The sequence below is a fragment of the Salvelinus namaycush genome, chromosome 30 (genome assembly GCF_016432855.1).
Source record: "Salvelinus namaycush isolate Seneca chromosome 30, SaNama_1.0, whole genome shotgun sequence".
In the NCBI taxonomy this organism is placed as follows: Eukaryota; Metazoa; Chordata; class Actinopteri; order Salmoniformes; family Salmonidae; genus Salvelinus; species Salvelinus namaycush.
The window spans coordinates 30011482-30035211 of record NC_052336.1 but is presented as its reverse complement, the minus strand read 5'-3'; the positions used below and the strand labels follow the sequence as shown (position 1 = coordinate 30035211).

General features: G+C 42.5%; 1 protein-coding gene across 1 annotated transcript in view; it reads right to left on the bottom strand.

The window, feature by feature from the left end:
- LOC120025092 (SH3 and multiple ankyrin repeat domains protein 2-like) overlaps positions 1 to 23730 on the bottom strand; it is a 167776-nt gene that overhangs the window by 60472 nt on the left and 83574 nt on the right. The window contains exons 14-15 of the mRNA XM_038969526.1: positions 11864 to 11946; positions 4154 to 4278 (exon numbers count right to left, since the gene is read on the bottom strand). Of these exons, the coding sequence (XP_038825454.1) occupies positions 4154 to 4278; positions 11864 to 11946 (208 nt within the window). The remainder of the gene's footprint in view (positions 1 to 4153; positions 4279 to 11863; positions 11947 to 23730) is intronic.

Sequence of the window (23730 nt, the reverse complement as noted above, 5' to 3'; positions counted from 1 at the left end):
TCCATAGCTCTAAGTGGATGCAGGTTACAAGTTAACAGGTTCCAGCGCTAGCTATTCCAGATCCTCTAGCTATCATCACAATACTGCTTGTCAGAGAGAAAATTGGCCACTCACTCAGGCATAATTGGGTCAAGGGCAATGGTTGTAATCTCATCAATATCACTGAGCACAGACCTGGGGTCTGTTGGGAAAGCATGGTTGACTGCCATATTAGCAGGGAACTGAGCTAGCTAGCAACGTAGCACTTTCACAGTGCTAGAACGTCACACAGCAAAGTGTTTATTAGCAATGTGCTAATATCCTGTAGACTAGCTTTACTGGTTTGTTGTAACTAAGTTGGGAAAGACATAGTGTTATCAGTCCACTGGTAGAATTATGGTACGGTAAGAGACTTTGTATTTGTATCAGCTGTGTTTGTGTAGCACTAGAGGAGGACTGAGTTGACAGTAAGATGCTCAGAATATGCAGCAGTGGGGAAGAGATCTGACTGTCACACACACACACACACACACACACACACACACACACACACACACACACACACACACACACACACACACACACACACACACACACACACACACACACACACACACACACACACACACACACACACACACACACACGCACCTGGGGGTTGAGGGTAGCAGCTGCCTTTGCATACATACAGTCACACACAGCACACTCCTGACCTGGGAGAGAGGAGCGTTATACTACAGTCTTCCTCCCCATCTCTCTATCTCTATTCAAACACACACACAGGCAGAGAGATACAGTTAATTCATCTGTGTACTGTACTGTACTGTACCATAGTCAGTGTCCTGGACTGCTATGGGAGAATTAGAGTGGAAGAGAGAGAGAGAGAGAGAGAGAGAGAGAAAGTGAGAGGGGGGAGCTGCTACATTTGAGAAATGACAATGTACTGTAGCAATCTGCTAACAATCTTTATCTGGGCTAACCACCACCATCTTACTTAGCCCTGTCAGCACCACTGCTGTGGCAGCCACGTTCAGTACGGTATACCCAAAATGCTTGGCTTGTATGGAGCGATACAACATAAATTGTATTTTAATTCCATAACTTCCAGAATTTGTATTACATCTAACCCTAACCACACTGCTAACCTTATGCCCAACCGTAACCTTAAATTAAAACCAAAAAAGCTATTTTGACTTTGTGGCTGTGGTAACTAGTGGAAACTGCTGTGCCTGCTGTTCACACGTGTATATATCTACCCTCTCATTGGCTAGAATGGTCCCCCCTTATCTTGCCTCCGCTCGACTGCCTTTCATTTTTTTATGAAATGTATTTCCATTGTTAGAGCAGCCACTAGAGTATCTGGTCAGTATAACGGCTAATCTGTGTCCAAATTCAGATTCAAAATCGGAGACAACATCCTGGTACTTTGCCAGCCAGGAGAACTGGCTGGAGAACTGCATTTAAAAACTGAATCTGAATACATCTGAGAAGTTGAATATTTGAAACTTTGATGAACATGAAATTATATTTTGTAAATTTGAATCACAGCCAATGAATACAATATCTACCATATTGAAAATGAATATATAAATATTGAATTTGAATATTACATTTAAAAAAATGCAATATTCATTCAAAATAGCTTCAAATTATGAAATACAAGTTAAATTTATGAATTCATTGATTCAATTTGTGCATTACAAATTAAAAAATATAAAATTCAAATTCAGTACCTTAAAACAAATTCTAAATTATGAAATTGAAATACAATTGGCACTGTTGGCACTGAAATCGCTCCATACTTTGGGCCATACACTCCACTTAACATTAGTAAGCCACTGGCTCCTAAGCCGTAGTCTGTATAGACTGAATAGGCTAGAGACATTCAGCCTCTTGGAAGGAAATGGAAGTTTAATGAAAAATATGATTTGACATTAACTGCCAAATCATTTTGGGGATAAAAAAGTGTGTTTTGGTATATGGTGCATACTGTTCAAGACTCATACGGTGCAATTTAAGATGCAGTCCAGCCCATCAGCTAAGGGCACAGTAAGGCAGCGCAGCCCACTCCATATAGAATCTCGATTTTGGGGGAGATTTGCCAAAAACTGCAGTGTCTGAGGAACAAGAGGTCAGACATAAACAGTGTCCTAACAGCAAGGAGTCTCGCCATTACAGACAGTCTAACAGAGGAGAGGAGAGGGGAGGGGAGAAGATCCCTCATCTCCAAAAACAGCTTGGTGAACTCTGCAGCCTGCAGTAAAACTGTCACCTTTCACCTTTGACCCTGACAACGAAAGGGGCAAAGGTCACATCAACAGAGACAAACAGTACAGACCAGAGACAAGTCATCCTACACTCTAACCTGTCAGAAACAAAGTTCAATAACATTGACAGAACACTTAGACAGGTTTCACGCTTTCTCACGTCCAACAGTCACAGCCTGAGTGATTGATCCCTCCCACTCTGTCTCAACTCAATACAATTGAATCAACTTCATTGGTACGACAAGTGAAGAAAGGGTTACCGGAACATACATGACCAAAAAGCACATGATGAGAACAATTAAAACAGCAGAGACAACAACAATTAGTAATCATTGACAACAGTAAAAAATATGAGAAGAACCTGAAAAACGGTTGTCAAATTCATCTCCCTCTCGTTCTCTCTCTTTTAATACAACTCAGTAAGCAGTAAAGTTTGAAATGTGTCCTTCTCCCTCCCAGCTATAGGATATTATTTCCTCCATGGCCTGAAAAGGAGGCCTCTCAATACCAACTTTGCAGAATCATGACTAGTTAAACCATGACTAGTTTCTCTCACATCAAGAAAGGCCAAGGATGCTGTACCCATTGGGCACAGACGTCAGTTGAAAGTCTAGTTTGACTTACATTTGGTTGAGTTGTCAACTAAAGTGAATTCAATGTATAAAAAATAACAACAATAAAAAATCACCATGTCATCGGATTTAGGTTCAAAGTTGGGTGGAAAAAATACAAAATGCCCTTACATTGAGGACTTTTTGCAAATCCAATCACTTTTCCACGTTGTCGCAACATCATCACGTTGATTGTTGGTGTTGAAATGATGTGGAAATAACATTGATTCAACCAGTTTTTGCCCAGTGGGTAATCTGCGTTTAAGATGCTGTAATAGAGAGATGAGGGGAAAGATAGGGGCAGTGTATGTAACAGCTAATGAGAGAGGAGTGAGGGAGAGAGAGGAGATAGAGATGGAGGCGGAGAACGAGGGAGAGATGCTCCATTTAGCAAGAGCCAAGACAAACCCCAACCACAGCACTGCACTGATTACAATTGCACTGTTTGCACTCGTTACACACACATACAGTATGCACGCAGCCCAACAGGGATTCACAACCATGTTCATAACAATTCTCAAACAGCACCGTCATAACCACTATCCCAAAAAAACAGAACACAAAAACAGACCCCCAAAAAGTACCCACAAAAACAGTACTTCAGGTCTCAGGAAGGCCATGTTATTGTGTGATGGTAGCCTAAGCTGGCTATCACTACCTGGATGTCGTTTTTTTCACACCACATCCTTGGCTGTGACCCACCTAAAGCCTTTCACCACAAATAAACAAACCAATGCAACTGGACACAATCACATGTTCATCTGCCACCAGACAGGGAACTTAGTGACTTAGTGGTGGATCTTGACCCAGAGTTTGGGAATCACTGGTCTGATCCAAAAGCTCTCTGAAACTCAAAGCATTGAGCAGAAACAGGACAAGTGGTAACTACCTGGTATCAAAAGCTGCAAAGTCGGGCTTGTTGTAATAATCCCAAAGACACATTTAATTGTAACATTATTAGTACATAATGATCATACTAGCGTGTGCTTTTTAAATAAATACCAGGTAAATAGCAGTCTGTAAAATAAAGAGGGACCTAAGATCAAGTTGAACCAAAACTCAAGCGCCAACAGATATCATCACCAGTCAGCTCTCACTCATCCCAAAATGGATCTCTACAACCAATCTCATTGCTTCTAGCAGCAGGAAGAAAGACCTCTGTTAGGGACAGGAAGTGAATAGCAGTATGATACACACAATCGCACAATAACACACACACAGACACACAATGCACTCACTCTCACATAAAAGCGCATACATACACACACATGCATGCACGCGCACACACACACTTACCTCAATGAGGAAGTCCCCGGTCCTAAGTCCCGCCTGCCAGGCCACTCCTCCCTCATCCACCGACTCCAGGTATTGGAGGGCTGGGAAGGCAGGGGTGGGAGTAAACTCCTCGATGGGCGTGTCCGCTATTGGATAGAAAAAGAGAGAGAGAGAGAGAGACAGGGGGGATAGAGAGAAAGAGAGAGGAGGCATTTAGGAGGAGTGAGAGAGAGAGAGAGAGAGAGAGAGAGAGAGAGAGAGAGAGAGAGAGAGAGAGAGAGGAGGCATTTAGGAGGAGTGAGAGAGAGACAGGGGGGATAGAGAGAGAGAGAGAAGGTAAGTGGGTCACCTTATCCTGAACACCACTCCCCTCCTCAACCCTGAGTCTATGGAGATCTAGCCCCATTCCAGATCTATATACACACACACACACACACACACACACACACACACACACACACACACACACACACACACACACACACACACACACACACACACACACACACACACACACACACACACACACACACACACACACACACACAGCTTTATTTTCAACAGGGTTTAGCATGGACTTTGTGGTCAGCAGACAAACAAACAAACAAAAGACAAGCAGAGATAATCCATTAATCACCAATAAAACCACAAAGGTCATTGCCAATTCAATAAGGTGGAAGGCTGAAGACACTGTGCTGTCATCAACACAGCCAGATTAGATTACTGCTGTCCTAATGTCTATGCATGGCAGTGTGTGTGTGTGTGTGTGTGTGTGTGTGTGTGTGTGTGTGTGTGTGTGTGTGTGTGTGTGTGTGTGTGTGTGTGTGTGTGTGTGTGTGTGTGTGTGTGTGTGTGTGTGTGTGTGTGCGAGTGTGTGTGTGTGTGTGTGTGTGTGTGTGTGTGTGTGTGTGTGTGTGTGTGTGTGTGTGTGTGTGTGTGTGTGTGTGCGAGACACAAGGTTTGCTCTGGTGGTAGGGGCAGTAAGATCTCTTTCTACAATCTCCTATACTGCTGTCTATTTCGTCTCCCCCATCTCCCTCTCTTCACCCTTATCCCCTGTCACCCTCTCTCTCTTTCTCCTCTCCCATCTCTTCTCCACTCTTCCACCTTCCAATGGCCAGTGATATTCACATTGTGTCCTCGTGGCAGCCAGAAACCAATGGTGACGAGTGACACTTCTAATACATCACCCTCTTACTGTAAGAGAGATGCTAGGCACTGTGTGTGTGCGCGTGTGTGTGCGCGCATATGCGTGTGCGTGTATGCGCGTGCATGTATGCGCAAGCATTCATTTGTGATTTTATGTGAGAGTGGGTGCATTGTGTGTCTGTCTGTGTGTTTTCGTGCGATTTTGTGTGTTTCCGTTGTGTGTGTTTGTGAGCATTAGAGAGTGTGTGTGTGAAGTGCACAGTGCCAGAGGATAAAGAGGGCTGGCTCAGTTCCCTTGGGTGATGGCAGTGTCAGAACAACTCTAGTACATTCGGCTTGTTGTTTTTTAGGCTAAATTGTTCTCTTCCTCTCTCTGTCACTTTCTTCTTCTATCCCTGTCTGTCCCCCCACCCCCCCCCCCCCCCCCTAAAAAAACAAGGATGTTCAGACAGTTGACAATCTACCTGTCAACAGTTCAGAACAATGAGAAAATGCCACCTCGCAGCGTTTGACAGTGTGGATTATGACATGGCTGTAATCATCATAGAAACCAAAACAGCCGCTCAGCGGGCTATTTTTAGACAGCATCAAATGGGTGGTGTAATATCAAATGATGTGTGGACAATCGCACTAATGTCCTGACAACATGTCCTACACGCAGGCTGATATTGATGTGTGAGTGTGTGCATTTGCGAGTGTGTGCTCTAGAGTAGCGGTCTTCACGGATCCACCTGTGCCCGAATACCCGAGATCCAGAATTCTAAATCATGTCAAGGGTCTGGGTTTGATCTGATATGATTGTCACGGGTATCGGGTATGTGTCATTTTGATTGACTTGTCCAGAAGGACCCATATAGATCCGAACATGACTGCTGCAGTAGAGAGAGAGAGAGAACATTTTTATAATTTCTCCTTCTGCTCTTTGCTTTTCACGAGAGTGGCGCGTGTAGCAATTGTTTAACAATCATAAGTCTTCAAAGTGGCAATAAGCGGCCTCTGTAAACTGGTATAGAATCAGCTTGATCCCCTCTGTCCAAGACGCCTGTACCATCTTTTTATTTTATTTTCAGTGATATTGTTAACAAACACGCCTGCATAAAGAAAATGAGAATTTAAAACAGGTTCAGCCCCTGGTTCGACCATGACCTTGCAGAGTTACTCCACCTCAAGAATTGCATTTGACGAAAGGCTTGGCACACGCATACTCAGGCTGACTGGCTCTCCTTCAGGGAAATGAGAAATAAGTGCACTCAGGCTATCCGGAAGGCCAAAGTTAGTTACTTTAAGGAGCAGTTCTCTCTCTGTGGGTCGAACCCCAAGAAGTTCTGAAAAACGGTTAAAGACCTGGAGAATAAACCCTCCTCCTCACCGCTGCCCATGCCCCTTAAAGTTGATGATGTGGTTGTTACTGACAAGAAGCACATGGCTGAGCTATTTAATCACCACTTCATTAAGTCAGGATTCCTATTTGAATAAGCCATGCCTCCTTGCCCGTCCAACATTTCCTCATCTCCCACCCCTTCTAATGCGACTAGCCCCGATGCTCCTCCCTCTTTTTCCCCTGCCCCGCTACAAAGTTTCTCCCTGCAGGCGGTCACTGAGTCCGAGGTGCTAAAGGAAATCCTTAAACTTGACCACAAAAAAAATCTGGGTCAGATGGTTTAGACCCATTCTTCTTTAAGGTTGCTGCCCCTATAATCGCCGAGCCTATCTCTGACCTTTTAAACTTGTCTCTCCTCTCTGGGGAGGTTCCCATTGCTTGTAAGGCAGCTACGGTTTGTCCTTTATGTATTTATTTAATAAATAATTATAATTATTTATTTAATAATTATTATTTATTTATTTAAAGGGGGAGATCAAGCTGATCCTAACTGTTATAGACCTATTTCTATTTTGCCCGGTTTATCAAAAGTGTTGGAAAAGCTTGTCAATAATCAACTGACTGGCGTTCTTGATGTCTATAGTATTCTCTCTAGTTTGCAATCTGGTTTCCGCTCAGGTTATGGATGTGTCACTGCAACCTTAAAAGGTCCTCAATGATGTCACCATTGCCCTTGATTCTAAGCAATGTTGTGCTGCTATTTTTATTGACTTGGCCAAAGCTTTTGATTCGGTAGACCATTCCATTCTCGTGGACTGGCTAAGGAGTATTGGTGTCTCTGAGGGGCTTTGGCCTGGTTTGCTAACTACCTCTCTCAAGGAGTGCAGTGTGTAAAGTCAGAACATCTGCAGTCTCAGCCACTGCCTGTCACCAAGGGTGTACCCCAAGTCTCAATCCTAGGCCCCACACTCTTCTCAATTTACATCAACATCATAGCTCAGGCAGAAGGAAGCTCTCTCATCCATTTATATGCAGATGATAGTCTTATACTCAACTGGCCCCTCCCCGGCTTTTGTGTTAACTTTTTATGGCTGCAGGGGCAGTATTGAGTAGCCAGATAATAGGTGCCCATTTCAAACGGCCTCGTACTCAATTCTTGCTCGTACAATATGCATATTATTGTTATTATTGGATAGAAAACACTCTCTAGTTTCTATAGCCGTTGAAATTTTGTCTCTGAGTGGAACAGAACTCATTCTACAGCACTTTCCCTGACATGGAGTCAGATTTCAGACATCTTGGCCCCTGATCTGGAGTCAGTTTAAAGGTCCCTGTGAATGCTATGAGGATACAAACACTGCTTACGTCTTCCCCTGGATGTCATTACGTGGTGACGCTTTGAATGGAGTCGATTGCGCAATCAGAGCCTCTATAAAACAGCACAACGTGTAGGTAGTGTTCCTTTTCCAGCTGCGCCTGATGCAAGGTGGACACGGACCTGCTCTTTTTCCAAGCTTTAGTTTAGCCAGTAATATTTCTCCGGTCATGTTTTTGCTCGTTATAGGTGTTAAAAACATCATAAGGTAGTTAATTTAAACCGTTTTATAGCAATTTATATCCGTTTAGTGCGATTTTGAGGCATTGCTTTCTGAGACACTTTGAACCTCTGGGCACGTTTCCAGTTCATGCCGAACGCAGTGGGCATTTCCACATGGCAAGAGGACAGCTTTCGACCAAAAGACGATTAGACCCAAGAAAGGATTCTTTGCCCAAGATTCTGATGGAAGAACAGCTCAAAGTAAGAACAATTTATTATGATAAATCGTGTTTCTGTCGAAAAATGTTAATCGCTTATGCCGCCATTTTGTTAGATTCGCTTGGCGCAACCTGTATTGAAAAGTAAGGATAATTAAAAAAATGTAATTCAGCGATTGTATTAAGAATTAAATTGTCTATCAATCGCTGTCCACCCTATATTTTTTTAGTCACGTTTATGAGTATTTATGTATAAGACTAGATCACTGTCTAATATGGCGCACGACATTTTCTGACCAGCTGGGCTACTTTTGTCATTGTCTAACCATGATTTTGGTGGCTAAATATGCACATTTTCGAACAAACTCTATATGTATGTTGTAATATGATGTTACAGGAGTGTCATCGGAAGAATTCTGAGAAGGTTAGTGAAAAAATTAATATATTTTGGCGATGATTACGTTATCGCTCTCTTTGGCTTGAATCAATGCTCTGGTAACGTTTGCATATGTGGTATGCTAATATAACGATTTATTGTGTTTTCGCTGTAAAACACTTAGAACATCTGAAATATTGTCTGAATTCACAAGATCTGTGTCTTTCCATTGCTATGTGCTGTGTATTTTTAAGAAATGTTTTATGATGAGTAAATTGGTAATACACGTTGCTCTGTGTATTTATTCTAGTCGATTTGTGATGGTGGGTGCAATTGTAAACTATGATTTATACCTGAAATATGCACATTTTTCTAACAAAACCTATCCTATACAATAAATATGTTATCAGACTGTCATCTGATGAGGTTTTTTCTTGGTTAGTGGCTATCAATATCTTAGTTTAGCCGAATTGGTGATAGCTACTGGTGTTGAGAAAAAATGGTGGACAAAGAAAAATGGTGTCTTTTGCTAACATGGTTAGCTAATAGATTTACATATTTTGTCTTCCCTGTAAAACATTTTAAAAATCTGAAATGGTGGCTTTATTCACAAGATCTGTATCTTTCATTTGGTGTCTTGGACTTGTGATTTAATGATATTTAGATGCTACTATTTAATTGTGACGCTATGCTAGCGATGCTAATCAGTGTGGGGGGGGTGGGGGATGTTGTCATAGGTGTACCGACCTCGGGCTTGCAGCCATAAGAGGTTAAATGCTCTACAACAAAGCTTTCTTAGTGTCCAACAAGCTTTCTCTGCCCTTAAACTTGTTCTGAACACCTCCAAAACAAAGGTCATGTGGTTTGGTAAGAAGAATGCCCCTCTCCCCACAGGTGTGATTACTACTTCTGAGGGTTTAGAGCTTGAGGTCATTGACCTCATACAAGTACTTGTGAGTATGGCTAGACGGAACACTGTCATTCTTTCAGCACATATCAACGTTTCAAGGATAAATTCAAATCTAGACTTGGTTTCCTCTGTCGTAATCGCTCCTTTTTCACCCCAGCTGCCAAACTAACCCTGATTCAGATGACCATCCTACCCATGCTAGATTACGGAGACTTCATTTATAAATCGGCAGGTAAGGGTGCTCTCGATCGGCTAGATGTGCTTTACCATTTGGCCATTAGATTGGCCACCAATGCTCCTTATAGGACACATCACTGCACTCTATATTCTTCTGTAAACTGGTCATCTCTGTATACCCGTCGTAAAACACAGTGGTCGTAAAACACAGTGGTTGATGCTTATTTCTTAAACCTCCTTAGGCCTCACTACCCCCCTATCTGAGATATCTACTGCAACCCTCCTCCTCCACATATAACACCCATTCTGCCAGTCACATTCTGTTAAAGGTCACCAAACACACACATCCCTGGGTCGCACGTCTTTTCAGTTCGCTGCAGCTAGCGACTGGAACGAGCTGCAACAAACACTCAAACTGGACAGTTTCATCTCAATCTCTTAATTCAAAGACTCAATCATGGACACTCTTACTGACAGTTGTGGCTGCTTTGCATGATGTATTGTTGTCTCTACCTTCTTGCCCTTTGTGCTGTTGTCTGTGTCCAATAATGTTTGTACCCTGTTTTGTGCTGCTACCATGTTGTGCAGCTGCCATGTTGTGTTGCTACCATGTTGTTGTCATGTTGTGTTGCTACCATGCTGTGTTGTCATGTGTTGTTGTCTTAGGTATCTCTTTATGTAGTGTTGTGTTGTCTCTCTTGTCATGATGTGTGTTTTGGCCTATATTTTTATTTAATTAATTTTTAAATGAAATAAAAAGGCCTCCGTCCCCGCAGGAGGCCTTTTGCCTTTTGGTAGGCCGACATTGTAAATAAGAATTTGACTTGCCTAGTTAAATAAAGGTTAAATAAAAAAAATAAAAATAGGCTACAGTCATAGAGTCTCCGTGTGGGGCAAAAGTGAGGAGATATTAATCAATGGAAGATTCAATTAAAGTGATGGAATAAAAAGTTAAAGGAGAAGAATAGGCTACAATTACCAAGAGCCAACAGGTAGGCTGCTACTTCATATTCTGAATGTTGTTGTTGTTTGTAACTGTGTAAGATGAGAGAGCGCTCACTGCCTCAATTAGCCTAGCGCTAGCTAGCTAGGGAGCTTAACTAGATTCACCCGGTTTGATCCAGTCAAGACAGGTACTCAGAATCCTATTGGATGATAAATAACTTAGCTATGGCATTTATTAGTTTAATATAGCGCATCGGCTTGCTTGGTTGCTGTCTCTCCCTCCCTCCTCCCGTGTCACTCACTCACACTCAAAGTAGCCTACACACACAGCACAGCCCCTGCTAGAGCCTCACCTCTCCCTACCCCCTCTTCCTTGCGCTTTCTCAACTCTAGTTAATAAAGTAGTTTAAAAATGGACTTTTCTGCTGCTTCTCTCACTCGGATTGGGTCTGGATCTGACCAGGTCGAAACGGAACGGGTTTAGTTGTCCTCGGGTCCGTTTGGAACAGGTCTCTATATTTAAAAAATGAATTCATGCAAATCATGTCCAGATGGGAAAGCCCCAGGTCCATTTCGGAACAGGTCCAACTATTTGGACCCATGAGGGCCTCTGTTCTAGAGAGGTGGACAGAGGTGCAGTTAGTCTTTGTTTGTGTGTGTGTGTGTGTGTGTGTGTGTGTGTGTGTGTGTGTGTGTGTGTGTGTGTGTGTGTGTGTGTGTGTGTGTGTGTGTGTGTGTTTCTGCTTCAGTTATGATGGTGTCTAGCTGGCTAGACATTGACGCTCACACTGACAGACAGACAGACAGACAGACAGACAGACAGACAGACAGACAGACAGACAGATTAACTCATATATATTCATAAGTCGTTTACATTATACAGTAGGCTATATATAGGTGACTGACATACCGAGTGGAGGGGTTCCTGTGGTTACTTCAGGTGGGAAATACAATGTTAATCTCTTTAAAGTTTTATCATATAGAGACATATAAAATACATAGGCTGTTATTATATTGTTTAATGTGCAGTGCCTACATATACAGTAACCATGAGAAAGGGATATGGAGAAGGGGGGAGAGACCAGGGTAGCATCTTACCTTTGGCCCCTCGCAGCACGAAGCCGAAGCCTTCATTCTCCTTCTTGGTCAAGACCACCGTCTTCTCCTCGACCACGCAGTCGCTGTGGAGAAAATGCCGCGCAAAGCGCCCGTTATTACAGCCCATCATCCGCATCACGGCCACAGCCGCCCGCCCTGAGTGCAGGTTCATCGCGGTAAGCTACTCTGGGCAGCCCCCGACGGAGGGGCTCCTTGCCTCGGCCCCTTTTAGCTCAAATGAAGTGCATGACAACGCTGGCAGTGGCAGTCCGGCGCCCGCATCTCCAGAAAAGCCGCCGCTCCGCTCCTCTGCGGCCGAAAACCACTCGGGGGAGCGACAAGCGGAGGCCGGAGATGGCGACGAAGTCGAAGCGTGACGTCGGATAGAAGCAGCATTACCGACTAAATAAATGATGATGAAAGCGTGGCTTGGCGCGGAGGAGGGGGGGAGAAAAGGAACGGATGGTGGCAGGCAGTTAGGAGTCCTGGGCGAGGAGTGCGCGCAACGAATGAGAGAAGAGAAAGAGAGAAGGGAGAGCGTGACCAGCATGGCAGTGCGCGGGCACGAAAACAGGAGGCCATGCATGAGTGATTGACCCTTTCACTCGAGTCGAGAGGTGGGTGTCCTCCCACTCAGTGGCGTGGGGTGGCGGTGGGTGACACAGAGGGACGCAGCCCGCATGCGCTTGCATTACATTTTTCATTAATGTAATGCAAGGCGACAGATGCGCACAAGCAACGCGACGAGAGAAATGGAGAGGGAAGGAAAAGATATTCAGGTAATTATGTTGCTTTCAGTTTCATTGCTGTGGTTTTAAAATCATGGATGGGGCTTTGATACAGTTTTTATAAAAATGTATTTTTGTTGAATCCTCTTTCTCCAGCCCGACTCCAAATGCGATTGGGCACAACAGGTGATAACTCAAACCTGTATGCTCATACTCCAAAAACAGAATGCCACCACGTCAGTCACAGCCACATTCAACCAAGCAATTAAATTCTCAGACACCTCTTCACCTCTATAACTTCCAGAAGAAAGAAAAAAACATCTACAAGCAGCAATGACGTGATCCAAGCAATACAGCCCCATAAACACGACAGTGGGCCTACCAGGCTACCAGTAATACTGCTATATACCCTTTACCTGTCACGTCTGCAGCTTGAACCTTTCAGTCGATATACTTAAGGCACATAGACAGTGTGACTAGCGTGGCATGCTCATTTGCTAAAGTTGATCTGCCATGAGAGCTGTGATTAGGGGTGTGTGTGTGTGTGTGTGTGTACTCTACCATAGTAAATGAGGGGGGGAAACAGTCAAATCCACCCAGACAGTGGATGAGATATGAGACACATTAAACAGGGATGGTGAGGGATGAGAGGAGAGATGGAGAGCTGCAACTGCCTTCCTAGCAACAGAGCAGCAAATGCAGAGTTGCCTTAGCAACACAATATGTCTTTTTTTTTTAAGGACAACATCCTGATTATATTATTATTGTTATTATTATTATTATAATAACACCACTTTTTATTTAAAAAACGTTTATTCAAAACACCCAGTCACTTGAGCTTGTCAGGATAATCAGCAAAAAACAATAAGACAATAAGATCACACATTAAAACAGCACACGAGGTTATCGCCCATGACCTGTCAAGACATGGAGTCAGGTGGCCGATGACATCAATCGCACCGTTATCACCTGAAGCATCGCCTGCTTTGTTGATTTCACCACGTCCTATGGTTTGACAGGGGAGAGTTTGCATGTTATCGATAAGAGTCATCTTCATCCATCCACCAGAGTGACCATAACAGTTACAAGTGTCAAAACGTGGACATTGTGGGGCCAGAGGATAAACACACAATAGGCTTCTGTGGGATATCAACGCACGGTAGTCCTGGTGACCACTGCACTAATTCAAATGTCTAACCACATGACCGGTAGGCTACGTGTGCCTTTTTTCAATTTATTTTTTAATTGACGTAGTTCTGTCCTTGAGCAGTTCTTGTCTATTAATGTTCTGTATTACGTCATGTTTCATGTTTTGTGTGGACCCCAGGAAGAGTATCTTCTGCTTTTGCAACAGCTAATGGGGATCCTAATAAAATAAATACCAAAATACCTGAATTGTCCTTTCCTGTTACAGGCAGAGCCATTTATGTATAGGCTAGATATGTGTACATATGGATATACACTGAGTATACAAAACATTAAGGACACCTGCTCATTCCATGACATAGACTGACCAGGTGAATCCAGGTGAAAGCTATGATCCCTTATTGATGATACTTGTTCAATCCACTTTAATCAGTGTAGATGACTCAATATTAGGAAGGTGTTCCTAATGTCTGGTATACTCAGTGTACACAGCTATCTTTACAGGCTATTTCTGGTTCCTTTTGTTTTTCCTCTTTCCTGTCCCTGATGTTGACATTGTCAACCAATCTGAGAAAGATTCCTTCCTCTGCCGGTCGACATTTGGCGCCTTTTTCTCCCCCTGTGCCCGTCGGCCAGGAAATGTCTTGGCTCATGTAAAATTAAATCTCCTTCTGTCTGTTAAAAAATCTATTATGAATCTTTAAAGAGCAAAAAGGGCCTTGGTGTCTCTGCCTAAAGAAAATAGAATTAGAAGCATTTTTTTAAAGTCCTACTTCAACTTGGGATACAGATAATAGTAGCTTAGTAGTCAGGTTTGGATGTAATGACATGTTATCATAGGCTATTCAATGATGGTCACTTGCCACTATCAGTTGTTCACCTTGACCTACTGTATGTATATTTACAGTGCATCCGGAAATTATTCAGACCCCTTGGACTTTTTCCAAATTTTGTTACGTTACAGCCTTATTCTAAAATGTATTAAATCGTGTTCAGTTTTGAATGAAATTATAATATGAACACTTCCCACCTGCGTTTTGGTCTCCTCCATTAGACGATCGTTACACCACGCTGGGCTAGAAGATTGAGGATCCACCCACCAGTGCATCGTGCGAGTTCACTCTCCCTACTATTTTCATTACAATATGTTGTTCAAAGTGGTTAGAGAGGCTAATGAGAGAGAAATAGTGGAGGCTACCAAATATATTACAAGATGAATAAATTATGACAGGAGAATTTGCTTCAGTTCCTCCCATTTAATAAGAGAGGAAATAAAAAACTGGCACCTGTCATCAGTCCTCACACATACATTGGCAAGAAAAAGTATGTGAACACTTTGGAATTACCTGGATTTCTGAATAAATTTGTCATCAAATGTGATATGATCTTCATGTAAGTCACAACAATAGACAAACATAGTGTGCTTAATAATAACACACAAATTATTGTATTTCTATTGTCTATATTGAACACATCATTTAAACATTCACATTGTAGGTTGGAAAATGTATGTGAACCCCTAGGCTAATGACTTCTCCAAAAGCTAATTGGAGTCAGGAGTCAGCTAACCTGGAGTCCAATCAATGACATGAGATTGGAGATGTTGGTTAGAGCTGCCTTGCCCTATAAAAAACACTCACAAAATTTGAGTTTGCTATTAACAGGAAGTATTGCTTGATGTGAACCATGCCTCGAACAAAAGAGATGTCAGAAGACCTAAGATTAAGAATTGTTGACTTGCATAAAGCTGGAAAAGGTTACAAAAGTATCTCTAAAAGCCTTGATGTTCATCTGTCCAAGGTAAGACAAATTGTCTATAAATGGAGAAAGTTCAGCACTGTTGCTACTCTCCGTAGGAGTGGCCGTCCTGCAAAGATGACTGCAAGAGCACAGCGCAGAATGCTCAATGAGGTTAAGAAGAATCCTAGAGTGTCAGCTAAAGACTTACAGAAATCTCTGGAACATGCTAACATCTCTGTTGACGAGTCTACGACACATAAAACACTAAACAAGAATGGTGTTCATGGGAGGACACCATGGAAGAAGCCACCGCTGTCCAAAAAAACATTGCTGCACGTCTGAAGTTTACAAAAGTGCACCTGGATGTTCCACAGCGCTACTGGCAAAATATTATGTGGACAGATGAAACTGCAGTTGAGTTGTTTGGAAGGAACACACAACACTATGTGTGGAGAAAAAAAGGCACAGCACACCAACATCAAAACCTCATCCCAACTGTAAAGTATGGTGGAGGGAGCATTAATGTTTGGGGCTGCTTTTCTGCCTCAGGGCCTGTACAGCTTGCTATCATCGACAAAAACATGAATTCCCAAGTTTATCAAGACATTTTGCAGGAGAATGTTAGGCTATCTGTCCGCCAATTGAAGCTCAACAGAAGTTGGGTGATGCAACAGGACAACGACCCAAAACACAGAAGTAAATCAACAACAGAATGGCTTCAACAGAAGAATATACGCCTTCTGGAGTGGCCCAGTCAGAGTCCTGACCTCAACCCGATTGAGATGCTGTGGCATGACCTCAAGAGAGCAGTTCACACCAGACATCCCAATAATATTGCTGAACTGAAACAGTTTTGTAAAGAGGAATGGTCCAAAATTCCTCCTGACCGCTGTGCAGGTCTGATCCGCAACTACAGAAAACGTTTGGTTGAGGTTATTGCTGCCAAAGGAGGGTCAACCAGTTATTAAAACCAAGGGTTCACATACTTTTTCCACCCTGCACTGCGAATGTTTACACGGTGTGTTCAATAAAGACATGAAAACATATTGTCTGTGTGTTATTAGTTTAAGCAGATTGTGTTTGTCTATTGTTGTGACCTAGATGAAGATCAGATCAAATTTTATGACCAATTTATGCAGAAATCCAGGTATTTCCAAAGGGTTTACATGCTTTTTCTTGCCACTGTATATTCTGTATATTGCTACTGTATATTCTAAACAAAAAACATTTGTCATAAGAAACTAGCTCCCTGGTATACAGAAAATACCCGAGCTCTGAAGCAAGCTTCCAGAAAATTGGAACGGAAATGGCGCTACACCAAACTGGAACTCTTCCGACTAGCTTGGAAAGACAGTACTGTGCAGTATCGAAGAGCCCTCACTGCTGCTCGATCATCCTATTCCAACTTAATTGAGGAAAATAAGAACAATCCAAAATTAATTTCATTGATACTGTTGCAAAGCTAACTAAAAAGCAGCATTCCCCAAGAGAGGATGGCTTTCACTTCAGCAGTGATAAAATCATGAACTTCTTTGAGGAAAAGATCATGATCATTAGAAATCAAATTATGGACTCCTCTTTAAATCTGCATATTCCGCCAAAGCTCAGTTGTCCTGAGTCTGCACAACTCTGCCAGGACCTAGGATCAAGGGAGACAGTCAAGTTTTTTAGTACTATATCTCTTGACACATTGATGAGCATAGTCATGGCCTCTAAACCTTCAAGCTGCATACTGGACCCTATTCCAACTAAACTACTGAAAGAGCTGCTTCCTGTGCTTGGCCCTCCTATGTTGAACATAATACATGTCTCTCTATCCACCGGATGTGTACCAAACTTACTAAAAGTGGCAGTAATAAAGCCTCTCTTAAAAAGCCAAACCTTAACCCAGAAAATATAAAAAACTATCAGCCAAAATCGAATCTCCCATTCCTCTCAAAACATTTTAGAAAAAGCTGTGCAGCAACTCACTGCCTTCCTGAAGACAAACAATGTATACGAAACGCTTCAGGCTGGTTTTAGACCCCATCATAGCACTGAGATTGCAGGTGGTAAATTACCTTTTAATGGCGTCAGATCGAGGCTCTGCATCTGTCCTAGTGCTCCTAGACCTTAGTGCTGCTTTTGATACCATCCTTCACCACATTCTTTTGGAGAGATTGGAAACCCAAATTGGTCTACACGGACAAGCTCTGGCCTGGTTTAGATCTTATCTGTCGAAAAGATATCAGTTTGTCTCTGTGGATGGTTTGTCCTCTGAAAAATCAACTGCATTTTCGTGTTCCTCAAGGCTCCGTTTTAGGACCACTATTGTTTTCACTATATATTTTACCTCTTGGTGATGTCATTCGGAAACATAATGTTAACTTTCACTGCTATGCGGATGACACACAGCTGTAATTTTCGATGAAACATAGTGAAGCCCCAAAATTGCCCTCCCTGGAAGCCTGTGTTTCAGACATAAGGAAGTGGATGGCTGCAAATGTTCAAATTTAAACTCGGACAAAACAGAGATGCTAGTTCTAGGTCCCAAGAAACAAAGAGATCTTCTGTTGAATCTGACAATTAATCTTGATGGTTGTATAGTCGTCTCAAATAAAACTGTGAAGGACCTCGGCGTTACTCTGGACCCTGATCTCTCTTTTGAGGAACATATCAAGACTGTTTCAAGGACAGCTTTTTTCCATCTACGTAACATTACAAAAATCAGAGACTTTCTGTCCAAAAATGATGCAGAAAAATTTATCAATGCTTTCGTCACTTCTAGATTAGACTACCGCAATGCTCTACTTTCCGGCTACCCGGATAAAGCACTAAATAAACTTCAGTTAGTTCTAAACACGGCTGCTAGAATCTTGACTAGAACCCAAAAATTTGATCATATTACTCCAGTGCTAACCTCTCTACACTGGCTTCCTGTTAAGGCAAGGGCTGATTTCAAGATTTACTGCTAACCTACAACGCATTACATGGGCTTGCTCATACCTATCTTTCCGATTTGGTCCTGCCATACATACCTACACGTACGCTACGGTCACAAGAAGCAGGCCTCCTCACTGTCCCTAGAATTTCTAAGCAAACAGCTAGAGGCAGGGCTCTCTCCTATAGAGCTCCATTTTTATGGAATGGTCTGCCTATCCATGTGAGAGACGCAGACTTGGTCTCAACCTTTAAGTCTTTATTAGGTCCTATGATTGAGTGTAGTCTGGCCCAGGAGTGTGAAGGTGAACGGAAAGGCACTGGAGCAACGAACCGCCCTTGCTGTCTCTGCCTGGCCGGTTCCCCTCTCTCCACTGGGATTCTCTGCCTCTAACCCTATTACAGGGGCTGAGTCACTGGCTTACTGGTGCTCTTCCATAACGTCCCTAGGAGGGGTGCGTCACTTGAGTGGGTTGAGTCACTGACGTGATCTTCCATTCCAGGTTGGCGCCCACCTTGGGTTGTGCCATGGCGGAGATCTTTGTGGGCTATACTTGGCCTTGTCTCAGGATGGTAAGTTGGTGGTTGAAGATATCCCTCTAGTGGTGTGGGGGCTGTGCTTGGCAAAGTAGGTGGGGTTATATCCTGCCTGTTTGGCCCTGTCCGGGAGTATTGTCGGACGGGGCCACAGTGTCTCCCGACCCCTCCTGTCTCAGCTTCCAGTATTTATGCTGCAATAGTTTATGTGTCAGGGGGCTAGGGTCAGTCTGTTATATCTGGAGTATTTCTCCTGTCCTATCCGGTGTCCTGTGTGAATTTAAGTATGCTCTCTCTTAATTCTCTCTCTCTTTCTCTCTTTCTCTCTTTCTCTCTCTCGGAGGACCTGAGCCCTAGCACCATGCCTCAGGACTACCTGGCCTGATGACTCCTTGCTGTCCCCAGTCCACCTGGCCATGCTGCTGCTCCAGTTTCAACTGTTTTGCCTTTGGCTATGGAACCCTGACCTGTTCACCAGACGTCCTACCTGTCCCAGACCTGCTGTTTTCAACTCTCTAGAGACAGCAGGAGCGGTAGAGATACTCTGAATGATCGGCTATGAAAAGCCAACTGACATTTACTCCTGAGGTGCTGACCTGCTGCACCCTCGACAACTACTGTGATTATTATTATTTGACCCTACTGGTCATCTATGAACATTTGAACATCTTGGCCATGTTCTGTTATAATCTCCACCCGGCACAGCCAGAAGAGGACTGGCCACCCCATATAGCCTGGTTCCTCTCTAGGTTTCTTCCTAGGTTCTGGCCTTTCTAGGGAGTTTTTCCTAGCCACCGTGCTTCTACACCTGCATTGCTTGCTGTTTGGGGTTTTAGGCTGGGTTTCTGTACAGCACTTTGTGACATCAGCTGATGTAAGAAGGGCTTTATAAATACATTTGATTGATTGATCATCATGACATACCTACATTTTTGTTATGCTCATTTCAGTTATAGACTATCGATCATGCCTCCTCTTTTATTAACCTCTTTGGGCTCAAGGGGCAGTATTGAGTAGCCAGATAAAAGGTGCCCATTTCAAAAAGGCCTCGTACTCAATTCTTGCTTGTACAATATGCATATTATTATTACTATTGGATAGAAAACACTCTCTAGTTTCTAAAACCGTTTGAATTATTTCTCTGAGTGAAACAGAACTCATTCTGCAGCACTTTTCCTGTCAGGGAGTGAGATTTCAGAAATCCAGGTCCCTGTTCTGAGATCAGTTTATAAGTCCCCATGCAAGCTATGAGGGTACATGCACTGCATACGCCTTCCTCTAGATGTCAGTAAGCGGTGAGACTTTGAATGGAGTCGATTGCGCAATCTGGGACCTTATATTAGACCGTGGAACAGGAAGTACCGTTCTTTTCAACAGTGCGCTTGACGCATGAAGACATCAGAATGGCGTCCTGCAAACGCTTTCGTTTTAGTATTTCTATATCTCCGGTCATGTTTTTATTCGTTATAGGTGTTAAAGACATCATAAGGTAGTTAATTTAAACCGACTTATAGCAGTTTATAGCAGTTTATTGCGATTTTCTGGGATTTCTTTGCCATGCGCTTTCACGAGTTGGACACCACTCCAGTTGGCGGCTAACGTTTAGCGGCTAATTCGACCGGACAAGAGGACATCTTTCAACCCAAAGACGATTGTTTTGAAGAAAGGACACCTTGCCCAAGATTCTGATGGAAGCTCAGCTAATAGTAAGCAGTCTTTATGCTGATAATTCATTGTTCTGTTGAAAAATGTCAAATGCATGAAACGCCATTGCTTGCAGTGTAGCATTGTGTTATTGCAACCTGTATTGCGCAGTAAGGTTAATTTTAAAAATGTAATTCGGCGATTGCATGAAGAACTAATTTGTCTTTCAATTGCTGTCCAACCTGTATTTTTTTAGTCAAGTTTATGAATAGTTTTCGATAAGAGTAGGTGGCTTTCCAAGATGGCGCCGGACAGATTGCTTGACGTTATGGACACTATTCTCATTGTATAAGCACAATTTGTGCCGCTAAATATGCACATTTTCGAACAAACTCTATATGCATTGTGTAATATGATGTTACAGGACTGTCATCTGAAGAATTCTGAGAAGGTTAGTGAAACAATTAATATATTTGTGGTTTATACGTTATAGCTATTTTTGCCTTGAATCAATGCTGTTGTTATGTTTGCTATTGTGCTAAGCTAATATAACGCTATATTGTGTTTTCGCTGTAAAACACTTGATAAATCGGAAATATTGTCTGGAATCACAAGATGCCTGTCTTTCAATTGCTGTACACTATGTATTTTTCAGAAATGTTTTATGATGAGTATTTAGTTATTTGGCGTTGGTGTCTGTAATTTTTCTGTCTGCTTTCGGTGCAATTTTTGACTGTAGCTGCAATGTAAACTATGATTTATACCTGAAATATATGCACATTTTTCTAACAAAACATATGCTATACAATAAATATGTTATCAGACTGTCATCTGATGAGGTTGTTTCTTGGTTAGTGGCTATTTATATCTTTATTTGGTCGAATTTGTGATAGCTACTGATGTAGTAAAAAACAGATGGAGTAAAAATAGTGGTGTCTTTTGCTAACGTGGTTAGCTATTAGATTTACATATTGTGTCTTCCCTGTAAAACATTTTAAAAATCGGACATGTTGGCTTGATTCACAAGATGTGTACCTTTCATCTGGTGTCTTGGACTTGTTAATGTGTGAAAGTTAAATATTTAAAAAAAATATCTTTTGAATTTCGCGCCCTGCACTTTGAGCTGGCTGTTGTCATAAGTGTACCGACGTCGGGCTTGCACGCCAAACAGGTTAAAGAGACGGAGTCCAGACAGACCTACACTACTTTAGGAAACTTTCTGAACTCACACACACACCCATCAAAATGACCCATCAATCAAAGCTACCAGCTCATCTCAAACAAGAGCAAATCACATTTCTCCTTTCCTGAAAATGTATCCTATTAAAACCCAGGCCTACCTTTAAATCCTGGCTGTAGGCTATCAGATAGTAGACTACATTAGGATAATGCTAAAACAATGTACCTATCAAATGAATTGACAAGGCAGGTTTAAAGGGGATTGGGAGAGAGACATCTATGCAATAGTAGTCTATGAAGATGAAGAACAACCATAAAAAAGGGAAACAACATGCAACCTGTCCATATCTACATTTTTGTGAAGCAATTGGTGCTTAAATTGACACCACATTTAAATTTGAATGAGTGTAGGCTTATACGATATCTTAAGTCTGTGTACACACTTATATATGTTCAAACGTTTTTTGTCTGTCTTGCATATTCATTGTGATAGTTTACCAAGGCCGAATATACAGGCTGGCATACACATTATGCATTAATAGGCACATATAAATTAGCCTAACTTCTAATTTAGTCTATATATCTTTCTGACTTCACTGTTCCCTTCTGTGCAATTCTCCACTGGCATCTCCACAGACTCACTGGCTTGAGTGGCCTCTCTCACATTCACCTCTCTCTATTCCTTATTGCTCTTGAACGACTAGGCCAATAATGGACTTAAGGAGCCTAACATTACTCCTTATAGGACCTTACACGTTTTGTTTATAGGCAAATTGGCTCTGGCAGCCAAAACAGCCAAATACTCCATCTAAATGTGAATTGATTCTCAACTGTGGTGTGGTTCTAGAGACATAAAGGCCTCTACTTTCATATCACATGAAAATAATTTGACAAATGCAAAATATACTGTACACTTGCTGTACACTGTTTTATGCCGTTTTAACACAGTTGCCTCCGACAGTATTTTTCAGTGACAACACGTTTGTTGCGTCCGTCTTCTGTTTACACACAGGCGTTTTGAGACACATATAGCTAATATTCACAGGTAGTAGACTTTGTCTTCTGTCTGTTTTCCGTAAACAAGCGCTGTAACATGTAAATATGGTGCGTGTGGGAACCCTAACCCGATAAAGGTGTGTAGTAATTTAACCTTTAGTTTTTTTGAAAATAATTATGAAAGCTACTTTCCTAGGATCTCCCGAGTGGCACAGCGGTCTAAGGCATTGCATTGCAGCACTAGAGGTGTCACTACAGACCCGACATCGATCCTTGGCTGTATCACAACCGGCCGTGCACTATACCCTCCACTGTACTGTAGTGTGCCCAATATAAAACAAAACAACCCTCCCCAAAGGAAAGAAAAAAGTTGCATCCCCCTCCCCTATTTTGGTCCCCCACAGTAATTTTCGAACGGTCTCTTATGGGAGATATGCCTATATCACAATACATGCTGTGGGTAGTGGTCTAAAATGGACTGTAATGGTCTAGCTATAAAGGTCTATAACACTCTGTAGTGGTGTAATGGTCCATAATGGTCCGTGGTATACATAGTGGTCGGGCACCACGCTGTGTAGCTGTATGCTTTGGTTTGACACCCTGCTAGCGTATTTTTTAATATATATTTTTTTAATTTAACCTTTATTTAACTAGGCAAGCAGTATTTGCGCTCTGCTCTGGTCTGTGATTAGTTTGGACTGGTGCCTAATGAATACAAAGGGCCTTATCTGAAGCTGGCCTGATCAAACACAGCTTAATAGAGTCCAGCAGCTTCATATTCATGTATGGACAAGGACATTTGTCTTAACCCGCTGGGTTGCTGCAGCTAAATGAGATTTGAACACAATGAAGAACACACTCGAGTGACACGCTTGGCCCGGTGTGTGTTGTGTGTGTGTGCGCCGATTGAAACTGAGGGGTCATGTGCCATCAGTGCTCCCTGAAGATTAGCGGCATGATGCTTCTATGTGTGTGTGT